Here is a 17377-nt window from a genome sequence, read left to right as displayed (position 1 = left end):
AAAAAAGCCCAAAAAGGCCCAAAAAAGGAATCCCAAAAAGGCCCAAAAAGTCCTAAAGAAAGCCCAAAAAGGCCCAAATAAAGCCCAAATTTGAAAAAGTGGTTAGCGGGCAGTTATCTATTTCTTTTTTTGATAAGTAATAATGATATAAAAAGAAGCGCAGAGGGGCGCAACCCACATACACGGGAAGTATAAAAGAGAGCGCCTAAGAGGGAGAAAAATGAAAAAGGAAATTAGAGAAACTGATTCCTATAGGAGCAAGCCAAGCGGCTGTCCAGGAATACAAAGTAAAGAAGAAGAAATGGGTCAATTCCTCTATGGTCCTAGTGGAGTTCTCAAAGCATCTAGCATTCCTTTCATTCCAAATACACCACATAAGACACAGAGGGATCATCTTCCACACTACCGCACTTCGGGACCGACCTCCCGACCACCAGCAATCGAACAAGCCCCTCACCTTGCAAGGCATGACCCAATGCAACCCAAAACGATAAAAAATAATATGCCAAAGAATGCTCACTGTCTCGCAATGGAGTAGAAGATGATCGACTGACTCTCCATTCTTCTTGCACATACAACACCACTCCACTATCACAAAGTTCCTCTTCCGTAGGGTGTCGTGAGTCAAAATCTTGCCTAAGGCCGCGGTCCACCCAAAAAAAGCCACTCGCATAGGCACCTTAGTACGCCAAATGCTCTTCCAATGAAATAGATAACGGGCGGTTATCTATTTCATTAACCGCTAACTGGCGGTTAACCACTAACCTCTAGCGGTTAGTGAAATTTATTAACCGCTAAGGCGGTTACGGTTAGCGGTTATTGCCAATAACTGCTAACCGTAACCGCCTTGACACCCCTACTTTTGTGAGATTAATTACATCCATTTTGTTTCTTTACCTAGTTGATTCCGCTGAGATCTGAAACGATTTTTGTTTTGTTTATCGGAAAATAGGCTCAGCACACAACCATGACCAGAGAGGAGATCGGAAATGGAAGCGAAGACATGGTAATTGATGAGTGTGAACCTGAAGGCCGTGAACGGAACTCTGTTCCTGACGAATTTAACGCCAACTATCTCAAAGTCTATTACGGTATAATTGTATGCATTGAATCTAAATTTGAATTTGCTTGGATTCGCTAACTCATTTTGTTGCTTTTCTTTGTGGCAGGAAAGCTTTTCCCTCACGCAGATATATTCAAATGGATGTCCTATGGAAACGGTAAAGCCGTGTGTGTGTGTGTGTGCCTGCTTAGAAATTGATATTTGTTCCTGTGTTGAATATGTGCTTGATTGCTGTGTAGATGGGAAGCATCCTGCCTGTGACCAGTCCTACTTCAGTCGAAGAGAGTTTTCGTACACGCTGGATAATGATATTTATCTGCGCTACCAGTCTTTCAACAGTGCATCTGAACTTGAAAATTCTATCAAAGAGAAGTGTCCGTTTAAAATCGATATCGGGCCTGTGTACAGTGTGGATGTAAGATTTCTATTAGACCACTCTTACGATGATGATTCGATTCGTGTTTTCATTAACAGTGATTGCTTGATTGACATAACTTGTAGACGTGTAGTTGTCCTCACACTTAAACTTGAATTTTTTAACTTTGTTCAATACATGCTTTTATTTTGAAGATGATGCTAGTGAATGTATTAGCTGATTTTGTTCTATCTAGTACATTTTGTTCTAACCGAAGATAAAAACTATTTCTTTTGATACATACTTGCCATGTTAGTTTTCCCAATTTTCTTGTAATGCATGTAATGAGTTGAGCTGGTTACTTGTATGCACAATCACAGAATCCATATCGAGTACTTTTTTTTTTTTAAGCATATCAGAGACTGGAATTGAATGCCAAGGTTCCTATTCTTGGTTTCTTGTGAATTTCGACTGTTGTGCTTCTCAGCCCTATTCTTTTTTTTTTTTTTTTCTTGATTATTATTGTTTTTTTAAAGAAAAGATCTTTATTATGCTGCAGCCTGCAAAGAGGCATGCATATGCACAAACTGGTGATAATGTTTTCACTCCGGTGGAGAGGGAGCTTGTTTTTGATATTGTAAGTTAATCAACTTTTAAAGCCACTAAAATAGTCACAATTTAACTGAAAGTTTGACCATGAGGGATTGCTTGTTTGATGTGTTTGGCTTACACTTTTTTCTGCAGGATATTACGGATTACGATGATGTTAGATACTGCTGCTCAGGAGCTGATGTTTGCTTGGACTGCTGGCCTCTAATGACAGTTGCTATCAAAGTGATTGATACTTCTCTCAGAGGTAGGGTGATATTTGCTTTTCTCCTTCACCCAAGCAAACAGAAGAAGAAAGACTAATTGGCATCTAATATATTATTTTGAGTAATTTATTGGGTATTAGATCTTACCGGGATTGTGTTTAAATGAACACAACTAGAGGGACTTCTTAGCACATATTAATGGTGAATTTGAAGGGGTTTTGTTATGTTCTGAGTGAAAATAAAAGTTGGTGGTTGCACTTAAAACTGTACACTATTAGTTTGATGATATTCCTAGAAAAAGGCTAGTTGAGGCTCAAATGGTAAACAAGCCTGATGCCCTTGAAGAAGAGATAAAAGTCCTGTTGGTGTAAAAAGGGTGGAGGCAGTGAATTGTAATTGTGACTGCACAAAGTGTTATTAGGTGGAGAGTCTGTGATTAGGAGTCCAGAAATAGAAGACTTGTTTGGAATGTTATTCCCATTGCTATAATTTCCACTAACACTAATGAGCACTTGTTTGGAATCTTATTCCCATTGGTATTTTAAGTTTTGTAAAATAGTTTTTTGTTAGACAAAGCATATGAGCCGGTACAAGTTTCAGATCTCAAACATGCCTCGTATCTCTGCACTACTTATCTGGCAATGTTGGAGCTTTATGTTAATTGATTTTTATCATCTCCATTCCTACTTGTATGGTTTTACAGACCCTTACACCTGGCTTTCAATCCTCTTTTGCAGATGATTTTGGTTTTAATCATATTCTCTGGGTATTTAGTGGTCGACGTGGTGTTCATTGCTGGGTTTGTGATGGGAAAGCAAGGAGGTTATACAATAAGTAGTTGAATATATATATATATATATATATATATATATATATTTCAAATTCCGTACTCATGTCATGACACTCAAGGATTCAAAACTGTACTGCCTTTACTCCTGCAGGTTGACAAATGAACAGAGGGCATCTATTGCGGAATATTTCCGTGTCTACAAGGTAGTATATTACGATGTTAAAAAACTTTTGAATATGTTTGTAGTATATTATGATTTTAAAGAACTTTTGAATTTGGAATATATTTTATGGTATGAAGAATAGTTTTTTCTGTACTCTGTTCAGGGAAATGAAAATAGTCTTAAAATGGTGTCTTTTACGGGTCTTGCTCTGCATCCCTTCCTTGCGTAAGTGTTAATATATATTGAATTTCAACTTCTGAGCCCGTTATTTCCTCTCCTAAGGCATATTCCGTCTCTGCAGGAGATCATATACTGAAGTTCTCAAGGATTTCTTTGAGTCGAAATTGCTTTTAAGTCAAAAACTATTTTCAGCTGAGGAGCGATATGAGAAGATCTTAGAGATGATTCCTGATGAATGTATAAATTTTTTCTGTTACGTATAAAATATTCTATGCCCGTAGTTAAGTATTTCACATGAAGTTTTCTTTGCAGCTATTACTTCTGAACTTCGGGGGAAGTGGCAGGAGAACAAGCGATCCTCCATTTCAAAAGAAGACACTAATGTTGTCAGATGGCAGCAACTAAAACATATATTGCAATCGGGAAGACTGAAGGTATGATATCTCCAGTGTCGCACAATTGTCTCTCTCTAGGACCTTGTAATAAAAATTGGATATCAGTGCTACACATGCTAGCATGAATAGTAGAAGAGAACTAATATGTATACTGGTCTATAACTTTGTATAAGGCATCCAGATGCAATAGATTGGAATAGCAGATTTTTCTGCCAATTTTTGTTTTTTTATTTATCATTCCCATGGAATGACATCGTTGCATTCTAATAATGTAGACAACAATTGCTTAAAACAATTTAATAGAGCTGATATCAGCATAGTTGTTTAAGGTCAAATCCTTCTATTGTTCATTGACTTGTACTAAATGGTGCCGCTTTCCTTGGAAGAGTGTGTGGCGGACTCAGGTTCCTTTGAGGGCGGCCTTTTTCACATGGTTGGCGGCTCTAGGTAAGATCCTCACCATGGATAATCTTAGGAAGTGGCACGCCATCATGATGGATAGATGTTGCATGTGTAAGAGGAATGGAGAGTTTGTTGATCACCTTCTTCCTTGTGACGCGGCTTATGCCATTTGGATTACCTTTTTCAGTTGTTTTGGTTGTACTGGGTTAAACCTAGATGTGTAGTCGATCTATTTGCCTATTTGTGAACCTCTAGCAGTTCAAGGAATACTGCAATGTGGAAGATGGTGTCTATGTGCCTTTTATGGTGTTTATTGTGGGAAATGAATGACAAGTTTTGAGGACCAGGAAAAGACGATATATGAGATTTTATCTTTATTCTTCAAATCTTTGTATATGTGGACAGTTGGTTATATTCTTCCTTTGTTGATTAGTTATAGTCACTTGTTCTTTTTGCTTCTTCTAGTTAGATGTTTCCTTTTGTATATTTCCTTTGTACTTATGGGTGGGTTAACACTTTAAATCCATTTATAATACAATTAGTAGATTGCCTCTTTTTTCTACAACTGTGTGCTTCAAATTTTATCAGTACCATAGTGATCTGTTTTCTAGTTATAATTAGGCCAACTTAGACAGAACCTTTATTGATGCAATCTTTGATAGGAATGAAGAAATTAAGGAAGATGTAGATAATGTCTAGTACTGGTTGCTGAGTGCCATCCATGCAATGTATAGCAAATAGGCAATAACAGGGGTTTGAACAGCTGAATATTGGAAAGCTTAGGATGAATACAATTGTGACAAAGGTGATGATGGGTCCATAGAAAGCCTGTGGCATGAAATTCTCTAATCTAGTAAAGTGTGATTTAATTTTAGTGGAACTTAATTTTGTTTTACCTCTTTACTTGTTTCAGGCACAAGGGCTGCGAAGGTGTGTTGAAGAGATTGTATTCTCTTTTACCTATCCTAGAATTGATATGGAGGTTTGTGTAATGCCATTCTTGTTTTAAGTTTACATTCTTCTCAGGATCGTATATCAACATAGATGAGGAATTATATACTCCTTACACAAGTAAACCTTTTATATCTGACATGCTATAGTAGTCTTCTCATTTGGCGTATCTGCTCACTTTTTAGGTTTCAAAACACATGAACCATTTGCTAAAAGCACCATTCTGTGTACACCCCAAAACAGGTCAGCCCCTGGAATATTTGTTAGTATTGGATATGAATGGCAATATTTCTATAATTTTTTACTGTAAACATTGTAAACATTATCAGATAATGTTCTTGAAAATCTTAATGGTATTATTTTGCTCAGACACCAAAACCTTTTTAACTTAAGGAAGTTGATAGGACTCCACGATAATTTGAACAGAAATAGATAGATATATGATAGATAATGAACTCCAATTAAGGGTTGGAGACAAACCACAAAGACAAATGTTTGATTACAATTTTTATAACCCATGGCGATCATTGTCTTATACTAGACTCACACACGACTTCTGCTCACACACGACTACCCACATAACATAATAGATTGTCCACTAAAACATAACCACCTGAACATAATACTTATCTACTCACGTAACGTAACAATCACCCACATGACATAACCACTTCCCATTCCACTACCATGCTGCAACGTGCCATAACCACTTCCCCTTTTACTGTCATGCTGCCCCATGTTGCCCCACATTGCCCCACGTCTCCTTTAGCTTTTACTCCATGACCGAATCCTGTATGATTGGCACGTCTTCTCCTTCTACTGCCAGATAATGTGGATTAGGATGGTGAGAGTGTTGGGTCCTTCGTGGCAATCTATCATTCACCCCCCCCTTTGAAGATTAGCCTTGTCCGCAAGGTTAATAGATGAGAGCTGCTGCTGGAGTTGCTTGGTTAATAGATGAGAGCTGCTGCTGGAGTTGCTTTGTGTCTTCCCATGTGGCATCTTCTGGAGCAAGATGCTTCCATTGGACCAAAACTTCAATAAAAAACTCAGTTCCTTTTTTGACCCAGCGATAATTGAGTATGTGTAGAGGCTTGGTAATTGGACCCATGTCTTCAGAGAAGGGAGGTAGTGTGGTTGAGATGTTAGAAACGTCACCTATCTTCTTCTTGAGAGAAACATGAAACACAGTATGGATTTTGGACTCCTCAGGCAGGGCCAGCCTATATGCAACCGAGCCAACTTCCCCTATCACTTGGAATGGACCGAAAAACTTGTTGGCAAGTTTTTGATGAGCTCTGCGGAATACACTTTGCTGACGATAGGGCTGTAGTTTCAAGAATACCCAATCACCCATGTGGAATTTCACTTCGCGACGTTTGGCATCAGCATATTGCTTCATGCGGTTGTTGGAATTGTGCAGATTAGACTTCAAGTCTCGTAGTAACTCATCACGATTCTGCAAATTGTTATCCACTTTGCTGACTGGGGATGTCTCTACCAAATAATTGACCAAACGAGGTGTTGCTTGGCCATACAATGCTTGGAAAGGGGTTGTCCTTGTTGATGCGTGGAAGCTGGTATTATACCAGTGGAAGCTGGTGAAACATCTTAAGTACTGTTCGATGCAGCAGTTGACAACTTCAGTTTGCCCATTGGTTTGTGGGTGATAAGCTCAGCTCATTTTCAATGATGTATCTTGAAGTTTGAAAAACTCCATCCAAAATGAGCTAAGAAAAATTGGGTCTCTATCACTCACAATAGAACGGGGTACGCCATGGAGTTTCATCACCCCAGAAACAAAAATTTCTGCAACTTTCTTAGCTGAGTATGGATGACTTAATGCAAAGAAATGCCCATACTTTGTTAAGCGGTCAACAACAACCAAGATGGAATTTTTACCCGCCGACAAAGGCAACCCATCTATAAAATCTAAACTGACATCCTCCCAAACTTGATTAGGAATTGCTAGGGGCTGAAGAAGCCCAACTGGGGAACGAGCTTCAATTTTATTTCTTTGGCAAACATCACATTCAGAGACAATCCTGGATGTCTGTCTTCATGGCTTCCCAAAAAAAATTCTGGGCTAATCTTTTTAGAGTTCGCAAGATACTTGAATGGCCTGCCAACTTGGAAGCATGAAACTCATGAAAAATCTCGTGCTTGAGGAGTGACTTAGGAGGAATGAGAATGCGACCTTTAAAAAATAGTAACCCATCTCGTACCTTATAGTTAGTCATTAACTCTGGTTGCGCTTGTAGCTTTTGGTGAAGTGCAATCAGATAAGGATCAGCCACGTTGATCTGTTTTAATTCCTCCCATAAGCAGAAATGTGGACCTGAAATGCCGTCAATAGCTGGAGCGGTTATGGAAATTAAGAGTGGGCTATGTGGCATCTGCGACATAGCGTCAGCTGCTGCGTTGGAGTGGCCTGGCCGATAAATGATTTCATAATCGAAACCCACCAACTTGGACACCCATTTCTAATGCTTGGGGGTGACGATGCGCTGTTCCAAGAGGAACTTGAGGCTTTTTTGGTCCGTTTGTATCTGGAATTTGTTGCCCAGCAAAGATGGTCGCCACGCTCGGATTTCCTCCATGATAGCTAGCATCTCTTTGGAGTAGATTGACCATGCTCGTTTAGAGGGTCCAAGAGCCTTGCTCAAATATGCAATGGGTCGCCCATTTTGGCTCAAGATTGCTCCAATTCCGTAGTCTAATGCATCTGTCTGCACAATAAATTTGTTAGAAAAATCAGGTAGCAGCAAGACTGGCGTTGTCACCATGGCCGTTTTTAAGGTCTCAATTGCAGCATTGGCCTTCGGGTTCCACCCAAAATTTCTCTTCTTCAACAAGTCTGTTAATGGGGCAGCAATAACTCCATAATTTCACACAAACTTGCGACAATAGCCCCTAAGGCCTAAAAAACCACGCAGCTCTGTGACTGTCTTCGGTGGCAGCCAAGATTGCATAGCATCAATCTTGCGATTATCAACCCTTACCCCTTCCTGAGAAATTATATGCCCCAAATAATCCACTTTCAAGAGCCCCAAATATTTGGAGGGCTTCACAAAGAATTTTTTGAGTACTTAATATCTCAAAAATTTTACGTAGATCTACATGCTCATTCCAACATTTGCTAAATATGAGTATGTCGTCAAAGAACACCAAAAGAAATTTCCGTAAATAAGGTCGAAATACCTCATTCATGGCTGCCTGGAATGTGGATGGTGCATTGCATAGGCCAAATGGCATCACCACATACTCATAGTGACCACTATGGGTTTGAAAGGCTGCCTTATGTATATCTTCCGGTTGAACTCGGATTTGGTGGTAGCCTGCTTGTAAGTCAAACATAGTGAAATGGACTGCACCATGGAGTTCATCTAACATGTCATTGTTGTGCAAATATCTACTTAAATTAATAGGCAAATAATTTTACGTTTTACTCGCAAGTGCACAAGATCAAACAATAGTATAGTGCAATAAGTACGAGATCGATCTCACGGAGATTGTTGATTTTGTTTTAGAAGTAGTTAAAATACCAAAATTGTCACGAAATTGATATTGATACTAAGGAAAAGAAATAAAGATAAAGATAAGGTAAATGTAAGGCTTTGATATCCACTACTAATCATACTTAGATAATATAACAATATGCCAATGATCCAATCATATTATGAATACTTAATGTTTGCTAACCTAAAGGTATGAATGTCTACTCCTTAAGCAATTGATTTCCCTAAGCAACGAATTAGGCGTGGGTGTTTACTTTAATTCTTTTCTTTCTTAAAGGATTTAGCATGGATGTCTACTAAGTTGTTCTTTAAGAAAGCATAAATCTGTGAAACTCGACGAACGCATGAGGCTTAGGGCATGGGTGTCTACTCCCGGTTCCCCATGTTTATTAATCCAAGAACACAGTGTGGATTTCTTTTGTTACTCTTATTAAACCTAGGACTCGATCATCCAAATTGATTTAATTAATTAAATTAACTAATCCATACCACATGCATATAATGGCCAATCTCATAGATACGAGGAATTCAAGAAAACATGAATTAATCAAGTTAAACAACACAATATGATTATCACAAATGCGCTAATATTGAAATATTAAATAAATATAATTAGGGTTTCAATCTAGCCCTCCTCAAGAGTTAGTAATACATAATTAAAATAAAACTAAAAAGAAAAGGGAAAGAAAAAACCGAAAACCGCTCCTAGAAGTAGTCTCCAATTCCTCCCCTCAAAGTTATGTCTATTCAAGGACGATTATTCTCAAGGTTTAGAGGTCTATTTATAGGCTTAGGAATACTCTAGAAAACCTAGAAACCCTAGTAAACTTGTCGAGTTTAGTCCTAGTGCAACTAGGACTAGAAAAATATGGAAAGCAGAGTCTGGCTGCAGCTTCTGGAATTTTCCAGCGCACGGGTGCGCTCGATCGCATCCCGTGTGTGCTCGATCGCAATGCAATCGATTCTTCTCTTGTGCGAACAAGCGCATGCCTTGCACTCGCTCGTCTAGACCTCTCTAGGAGTGTGCCCTGCGATCAATCGCACTATCAGAATACTTTTGTTTGTTTCAAATTTTCTAGCTTTTTCCCAAATTTTTTTCCTTTAAGCTCGATACTTCCACGAATGCTTTATTTTCTTCCAAACACCTATAAAACAAAGAAAATACAAAAGGGAAGTAAAATAGCACAAACTAACAGCACTAAGGAATTAACACATATAAGTTTAGGGGCTAAAATATGAATATTTTAGCACTTAACACACCCTCAAACTTACATAATGGTAGTCCCTTAGCAATACGAAACTAACAAAATGGAAAAACAGAAAACTAAAAGATAAATCCATCTTTCGTGGGATATACGATTGCATTTAATATATGCGACAAGCCTTTTAAACCTCTAGGCATTCCCTAAAGGACGAGTGAAGTCTCATGAGGGTTTTCTAGGAATGTTACCCACAAACATTATGCAAGAGTTCATGTTATTCAAAAATTAAAGTGTCACTCAAAAGTATGATTTTCATTCATTAGCAAGCTTAAAAAGATAAACTCCGTCTTCACAATAAATTGAAAATTTAAAGTCTAATCACTTACAAAAGATAGGCTAAGGCATCACAAGTTCGAAACAGTGTAAAGTGGATTAGCACACAAATATGAAGCTTCCAATTATTTTCAATGTGCACTGCTTCAATATCTCAAAGTTCATTAAAATTCTCATTAAAATGAATAACTATGGTATAACTTTTCATTTTCTTTTTCTTCTTGGTCAAGCTGTGCAGTGTTTGGTTCCCTTAAACTTTCTAATTGACTCATGTAATGAGTGTTAACTTAATAACTCCCAAACCAGGTGGATTTAGGACATTAGGTGTAGAGATACCCCTAGGACTTACTAACTCGAGTCAAAAAGGTTACGAAATCAAACTAGCCATGACATTAACCAAATCAAAATTCTTCACCTTTTGACATGAACACTCAATACTTTGAGGCAAAATGTCCAGTTACTTAGTGAAAATCTTATCAATGATTTTTTATTTTATTTTATTTATTTTTTTATCACACACACACACACACACACACACACACACACATATATATATATATATATATATATATATATATGCGAAAGTATCCATCTAATAGATCATCCAGTTTCACTCAAGACGTAGAAACACACACATCAGACTTTTATGTCATACCCCACAAATTATGTGCTAATGTGCTTGTGTAAGATTAGATCAAACTTGTGAATTCTCAACTGTCCTAAGCAAGTAACCAACTGAAAAACTTTATCATCAAATCATGTATTCAAAATTTTAAGCTCACGACTGAGAATCAAATCACAATTTTTAAGATCAACCAAAATTTTAAGACAACATGAACATGCTTATTTTGTTCTTTTTCAAAAGTGAGACAAAGTGTGTAAAAATGTCTCTCATACCCCTAAACTTAAATTATACATTGTCTCCAATTTGTGTATAACATAGAAAGAATTTACCCGAGAGATTGATGAACTGTTTGGAATAGTGTGGCTCATAACACACCTTCAAACTTGAATTGAAGCACACTTGTCCCTGCAAAATACTAAAGTAACAAAGGAAAACAAAAAATACAAAGGAAACAAACAAACAAAATAAAAAGGGTATGCTGTGGGGTGCCTCCCATGAGTGCTAAATTTAACATCTTCAGTCAGACTGTGGCACTTTAAATTTGAAGCACCAGTCTTTCCTTCTCTTGCACCAAAGGGAATAAATCTTTTCTGTTTAAGGTGATTCCAAATGTCTATAGATTGGGGATGACCACTTTGAGTTTTCTCAAACAGTTTATGATCCGATGGGGAATCATGAACTGGAATAAAGTAAGAAGAAAACTCAGGGAGCTTTTCTATCTTGATGTCTTCAATTTACTCGTGGTAGCTCTAACAGACTTCTCTTCTAGCCTCTTGGTGTTTCAGGAATAAGACCTAATGTTGAAGAAGTCTCAATGCTCTCTTCTTTTTCCTGATGTGATTCCTGTGGAACTTCAGTTTGCTCCACCTTCCCCTCTTTCACTTGATTTTCAACCACCTTTTCACACCTCAATGTGATAGCTTGCTCATGATAGTAGGTGTACTCTTCCTCCATGTAGTGCTCACTAGGATTGACCACCAACTAACCTTGACACTCTTCTTCTTCGAGGATATCTGATATTTGCTTGAGATGAGCCTCCATCCTTTCAAATGATTGCAGGCGAGAGTTTTTCCTCCTTTCAAATGATCGATTTCTTTCCTCCATTTGGCTAAGAGAAGTTGATATTATTTCTTCTAAGCTGGCATGTGCTTCTTCTAAGGCAGACCTTTTTGGAGGAGGTGGTTCTTCTTGGAATTGTTGAGGCCAATTGATTGGAGATAGCTCCTCTTCATGATAATGTTGAGACCAATTGATGGGAGATGGCTCCTCTTCATAAGCTTCTATCTTGAAAATGGATTGCCGCAGACTGGGGCTAAGATAGGAATAGGAATGATCATAGAACTGTGGAGATGGCTCCTCTTCATGATAGCAAATACTCTCTTCCTCCATATAATGTTCATAAAGAGTGGTAACCGACTGACTTTGGGGCTCTTCTTTTTTGAGAAAATCTGTTCCTTGTGTACAGTGGGCCTCCGTCCTTTTAACTGATTTCAAATGAGAGTTCTTCATCTCCTCAATTGTTGAACTGATCATAGCTAATGTATTTTTAGAAAACTCAAGAGGAGGTGGTTCAGCCTGATATTGCTGTTGTGAAGCTGATTGAGAGGAATATGCATAATCATAGAATTGCTAATATGATTAATGTTGCAGTCCATGAGATTGTGGGGCATGAATTCCGGGAGCTTGAGCTTGCCATGAGAGATTGGACTGTTGGCGCCATGTCGGGTTACATGAATCAAAATAGCGGTCGTTCCCCAGCTAGAGAATGATGTGTTCTTATGCCCAAAAATTTTGTTGGAAATTTGTCTTATTGAAGAACATTGTCTAATATGGTGATAAGGGTCATGGCATAATGAACATGATCCATGGGGCGTCGGAATGCCTCCCCACATGTGTGAAATTAAAAATAAATTAACAAAAAGTAAAAAGAAAAAAAAAAATAAAAATAAAACTTACGAAGATGCAAACTTAACTGACCCTGCATGAAAAGAAAAGAAAAAAAAAAGTCAGATTTGTAATTATAACAGATTCTGTGCTGCTGTCCGGATGTGCGATCGATCGTACTTGCTAGTGCACTCGATTGCACTGGTGTGCTCGATTGCACTGGTGCGCTCGATCGCCCTGGAATGGACGCTCGAGCGCACCTCAGGAGGCAGAACAGAAACTGCGAAAAAACTAGAAAAACAGAAAAAGAAATTAAAACAAAAATAAACTAAGGAAAAAAAATTGCAAACAAAATCAAACAATCCCCAGCAACGGCGCCAAAAACTTCTTGTGCAAATATCTACCCAAATTAATAGGCAAATAATTGTACGTTTTACTCGCAAGTGTACAAGATCAAATGATAGTATAGTGCAACAAGTACGAGATCGATCCCACGGCGATTGTTGATTTTGTTTTAGAAGTAATTAAAATACCAAAATTGTCACGAGATTGATATTGATACTAAGGAAAAGAAATAAAGATAAAGATAAGGTAAAGGTAGAACTTTGATATCCACCACTAATCATACTTAGATAATATAACAATATGCCAATGATCCAATCATATTATGAATACTTAATGTTTGCCAACCTAAGGGTATGAGTGTCTATTCCTTAAGCTATTGATTTCTCTAAGCAACGAATTAGGCATGGGTGTCTACTCTAATTCTTTTCTTTCTTAAATGATTTAGCATGGGCGTCTATTAAGTTGTTCTTTAAGAAAGCATAAATATGTGAAAATTGACAAACACATGAGGCTTAGGGCATGGGTGTCTACTCTCGGTTCCTCATGTTTATTAACCCAAGAACCCAGTGTGGATTTTTTTTGTTACTTTTCTTAAACCTAGGCCTCGATCATCCAAATTGATTTAATTAACTAATCAATACCACATGCATATAATGGCCAATCACATACATATGAGGAATTAAAGAAAATAGGAATTAATCAAGTTAAGCAACACAATATGATTATCACAAAGGCGCCAATATTGAAATATTAAATAAACATAATTAGAGCTTCAATCTAGCATTTCTTAAGAGTTAGTTACACATAATTAAAATAAAACTAAAAAGAAAAGGGAAAGAAAGAACCGAAAATCGCTCCTAGAAGTATCCTCCAATTCCTCTCCCCAAAGTTGTGTCTATTAAAGAACGATTATTCTCAAGGTTTAAAGGTCTATTTATAGGCTTAAGAATACTTTAGAAAACCTAGATATCCTAGTAAACTCGTAGGGTTTAGTCCTAGTGCAACTAGGACTAGAAAAACCCTAATATGGAAAGCAAAGGGAGTCTGGCTGCAGCTTTTGGAATTCTCCAGCGCACGGGTGCGCTCGATTGCATCCCGTGTGTGCTCGATCGCACCTCTGTGATCGATTGTTTGTCTTCTGCACTCGATCGCAATGCGATTGAGTCTTCTCTTGTGCGAACGAGCGCACGCCATGCTCTCGCTCGTGTGGACCTCTTGAAAGTGCGCTCGATTGCAGGTCTCCTGCGATTAATCGCACTACCAGAATACTTTTGCTTGTTTCAAATCTTCTAGTTTTTTCCCAAATTTTGTCCTTTAAGCCCGATACTTCTAGGAATGCTTTGTTTTCTTCCAAAGACCTATAAAACAAAGAAAATACAAAAGGAAAGTAAAATAGCACAAACTAACAATACTAAGGAATGAACACATATAAGTTTAAGGGCTAAAATATGAATATTTTGGCACTTAACAGTCATTCACCATAGGAATTAGAAATCGATCTTTAATGGTTACCGCATTTAACTCCTGGTAGTCCATACAAAACCTCCACAATCCGTCCTTTTTTTTAACCAATAAAATTGTGATGAAAAAGGACTTGTGCTAGGCCGGATTAGCCTTGTGGTTAGCATCTCCATCACTTGCCGCTCTATCTCATTTTTTTGAAAGAGAGCGTATCGATATGGTCTCACGTTAACTGCTACAGTGTCATCTTTTAATGGAATTTTGTTGTCAAAAATCCAGGAAGGTGGAATTTACAGGGGCTCTTCAAGAACATGATGGAATTCCTGGAGCAAGTCGTGGATTTCTGGTGGTAAGGTCATAGCCTCCACTTGGGGCTTCACCAGTGAGACAATGACAAATAATTCCCCTCCTTGCATTTCACGGTCAAGAGTCTGGATAAGTATCTTGTTGAGAGGTTTTAGAGTATAGAGAAAAGAGGAGGCTATTCAAAGATACATAGCCTACCTCACACATATTATATATAAGCTTTGAGAATACATAAATGACCAAATTGCCCTCATACCCTAATACATTCTTCTACATTCTTCTAACACATTCTTCTACATTCTTCTAACACTCCCCCTCAAGCTGGAGCATATATATCATTTAAGCCCAGCTTGGAACAAATAAACTCTAACCGGTTACGACATAAAGACTTTGTAAACATATCAGCTAATTGGTCTCCAGACTTCACAAATACTGTAGATATGTTTCCATTGAGTATCTTGTCTCGGATGAAATGACAATCAACCTCAATGTGTTTAGTCCTTTCATGAAAAACCGGGTTAGATGCAATATGTATGGCAGCCTGGTTATCACAAGATAATGGGATAGGAGTAGTAGTCGAGAAGCCAATCTCCTGAAGGAAATGTTGTAACCATGTCAACTCAGTAGTCGTATGAGCCATTGCCCTGTACTCTGCTTCAGCACTAGATCGTGCCACCACTGTCTGTTTCTTACTCTTCCAAGTTACAAGATTACCACCAAAGAATGTGCAATACCCTGTAGTAGACCGTCTATCTGAAGGAGAACCTGCCCAATCTGCATCAGTAAAACCTTCTACCCTAAGATGTCCATTTGGTCTATACAATATTCCTAGACCAGGTTGTCTCTTTACATAACGAATAATCCGAGTAACAGCTTCCCAATGTGAAACCCGAGGAGCCTCCAAGAATTGACTGACAACACTAACGGCATATGAAATATCTGGCCTGGTGATAGTAAGATAGTTCAACTTCCCAACTAGACGACGATATCTGCCGGGATCTTCAAATAATTCACCTTCATCCTTTAGTAATTTCTTATTTGGATCCATTGGAACATCAACTGGCCGAGAACCCAAAAGACCTGTCTCTTCTAATAAGTCAAGTGCATACTTTCTCTGGGACAAGTTGATACCTGTTCGAGATCTAGCAACTTCAATGCCTAGAAAATATCGAAGTTTGCCCAAATCCTTTGTATGAAATTGATCCTGTCGGAATTGTTTTAATCGGGCAATGCCTCCTGAATCATCCCCAGTAATGACAATGTCATCTACATATACCACAAGGAGAATATAGCCAGCACTAGTATGTAAGTGGAATACTGAATGTCTGTCTGACATCTCTGCAGACCAAACTTCAGTACCGCTTCAGAGAACTTTCCAAACCATGCCCGCGGTGATTGCTTGAGACCATACAATGCCTTTCTTAATTTACAAACATAGCCCTGAGACTCCCCCTGAGCGACAAACCCAGGTGGTTGCTCCATATAAACTTCTTCACTCAAATCCCCATGGAGAAAGGCATTTTTGACATCCAATTGGAACAAGGGCCAATCAAGATTAGTAGCCATGGAAATAAGAACACGAATGGATGAAATTTTGGCTACAGGAGAAAAAGTGTCATCATAATCAATACCATACGTTTGCGTATAGCCCTTAGCAACCAACCGAGCTTTCAATCTTTCAACCGAACCATCAGGATGAAACTTAACTGTGTAGACCCATTTGCAACCCACAGTTTTCTTATTAGGTGGTAAGGGAACAAGCTCCCATGTCCCATTGTGATGCAAGGCCTTCATTTCCAATTCCATAGCTTGCCTCCAACCAGAGTCAGATATTGCAGCCTGCACTGTCTTAGGAATAGAAACAGGAGAGAGATGGGAAATAAAGCAAGAAAATGTAGGGGATAAAGAACGAGTGGAGACAAACTGACTAATAGGATGTTGGGTAGTGCAAGAACGTGTACCTTTCCGTAGGGCAATAGGCAAGTGGTCGGATGGATGTGGAGGCAGCGGATCTGGAGACGATAAGGATGATGATGGCGGTGCAGGAGCTGATGGTCGAAGTCGGCGTTGATAAACTTGGAGTTGAGCAGGTTGGTGGTGAGGTAGCGAGACCGGAGGAGAAGGAGAGACCGGCACAGAGAGAAGAGGAATAGGCAGCGGAAGAGACTCGACATCAGGCTCAAGGGAAGGGTCACCCAAAGAGGTAGTAGCAGAAAAATAGGGGAGAGACTCAACAAATGTGATATCGGCACTAGTGAAGTAGCGTCGAAGAACCAGACTATAGCAACGGTATCCCTTTTGGGTTGTGGAATACCCAAGGAAGACACATTTAGTAGCACGAGGGTCAAGCTTATCAAATCCGGGACCCAAATTATGAACATAGCAAACACACCCAAAAACCTTCAATGGCAAGGAGAATGAGGAGGAAGAAGAATATAAAAGAGAATGAGGAGAGGTACCATCTAAGACCGAGGAGGACATCCTATTAATTAAATAACAAGCGGTGAGGACAGCATCACTCCAAAATTGTTTGGGAACATGCATATGAATTAAGAGACAACGTGCGATTTCTAATAAATGACGATTTTT

At 38.6% G+C, this 17377-nt stretch overlaps 1 protein-coding gene across 1 annotated transcript in view; it reads left to right on the top strand.

The window, feature by feature from the left end:
- Window positions 1-952: 952 nt before the first annotated feature.
- The window catches only part of LOC132175726 (uncharacterized), a gene marked incomplete at its 5' end in the record, with an annotated part of 32672 nt that continues 16247 nt past the window's right edge, over window positions 953-17377 (top strand). The window contains 12 exon segments of the mRNA XM_059587753.1: window positions 953-1091; window positions 1170-1220; window positions 1303-1478; window positions 1978-2055; window positions 2163-2274; window positions 2971-3055; window positions 3175-3226; window positions 3350-3411; window positions 3488-3603; window positions 3679-3800; window positions 5077-5145; window positions 5300-5357. Of these exon segments, the coding sequence (XP_059443736.1) occupies window positions 968-1091; window positions 1170-1220; window positions 1303-1478; window positions 1978-2055; window positions 2163-2274; window positions 2971-3055; window positions 3175-3226; window positions 3350-3411; window positions 3488-3603; window positions 3679-3800; window positions 5077-5145; window positions 5300-5357 (1105 nt within the window).

The sequence above is a fragment of the Corylus avellana genome, chromosome ca3 (genome assembly GCF_901000735.1).
Source record: "Corylus avellana chromosome ca3, CavTom2PMs-1.0".
Taxonomy (NCBI): domain Eukaryota; kingdom Viridiplantae; phylum Streptophyta; class Magnoliopsida; order Fagales; family Betulaceae; genus Corylus; species Corylus avellana.
The sequence above is the reverse complement of the archived record's forward strand: the minus strand, read 5'-3'. Positions and strand labels throughout refer to the sequence as shown.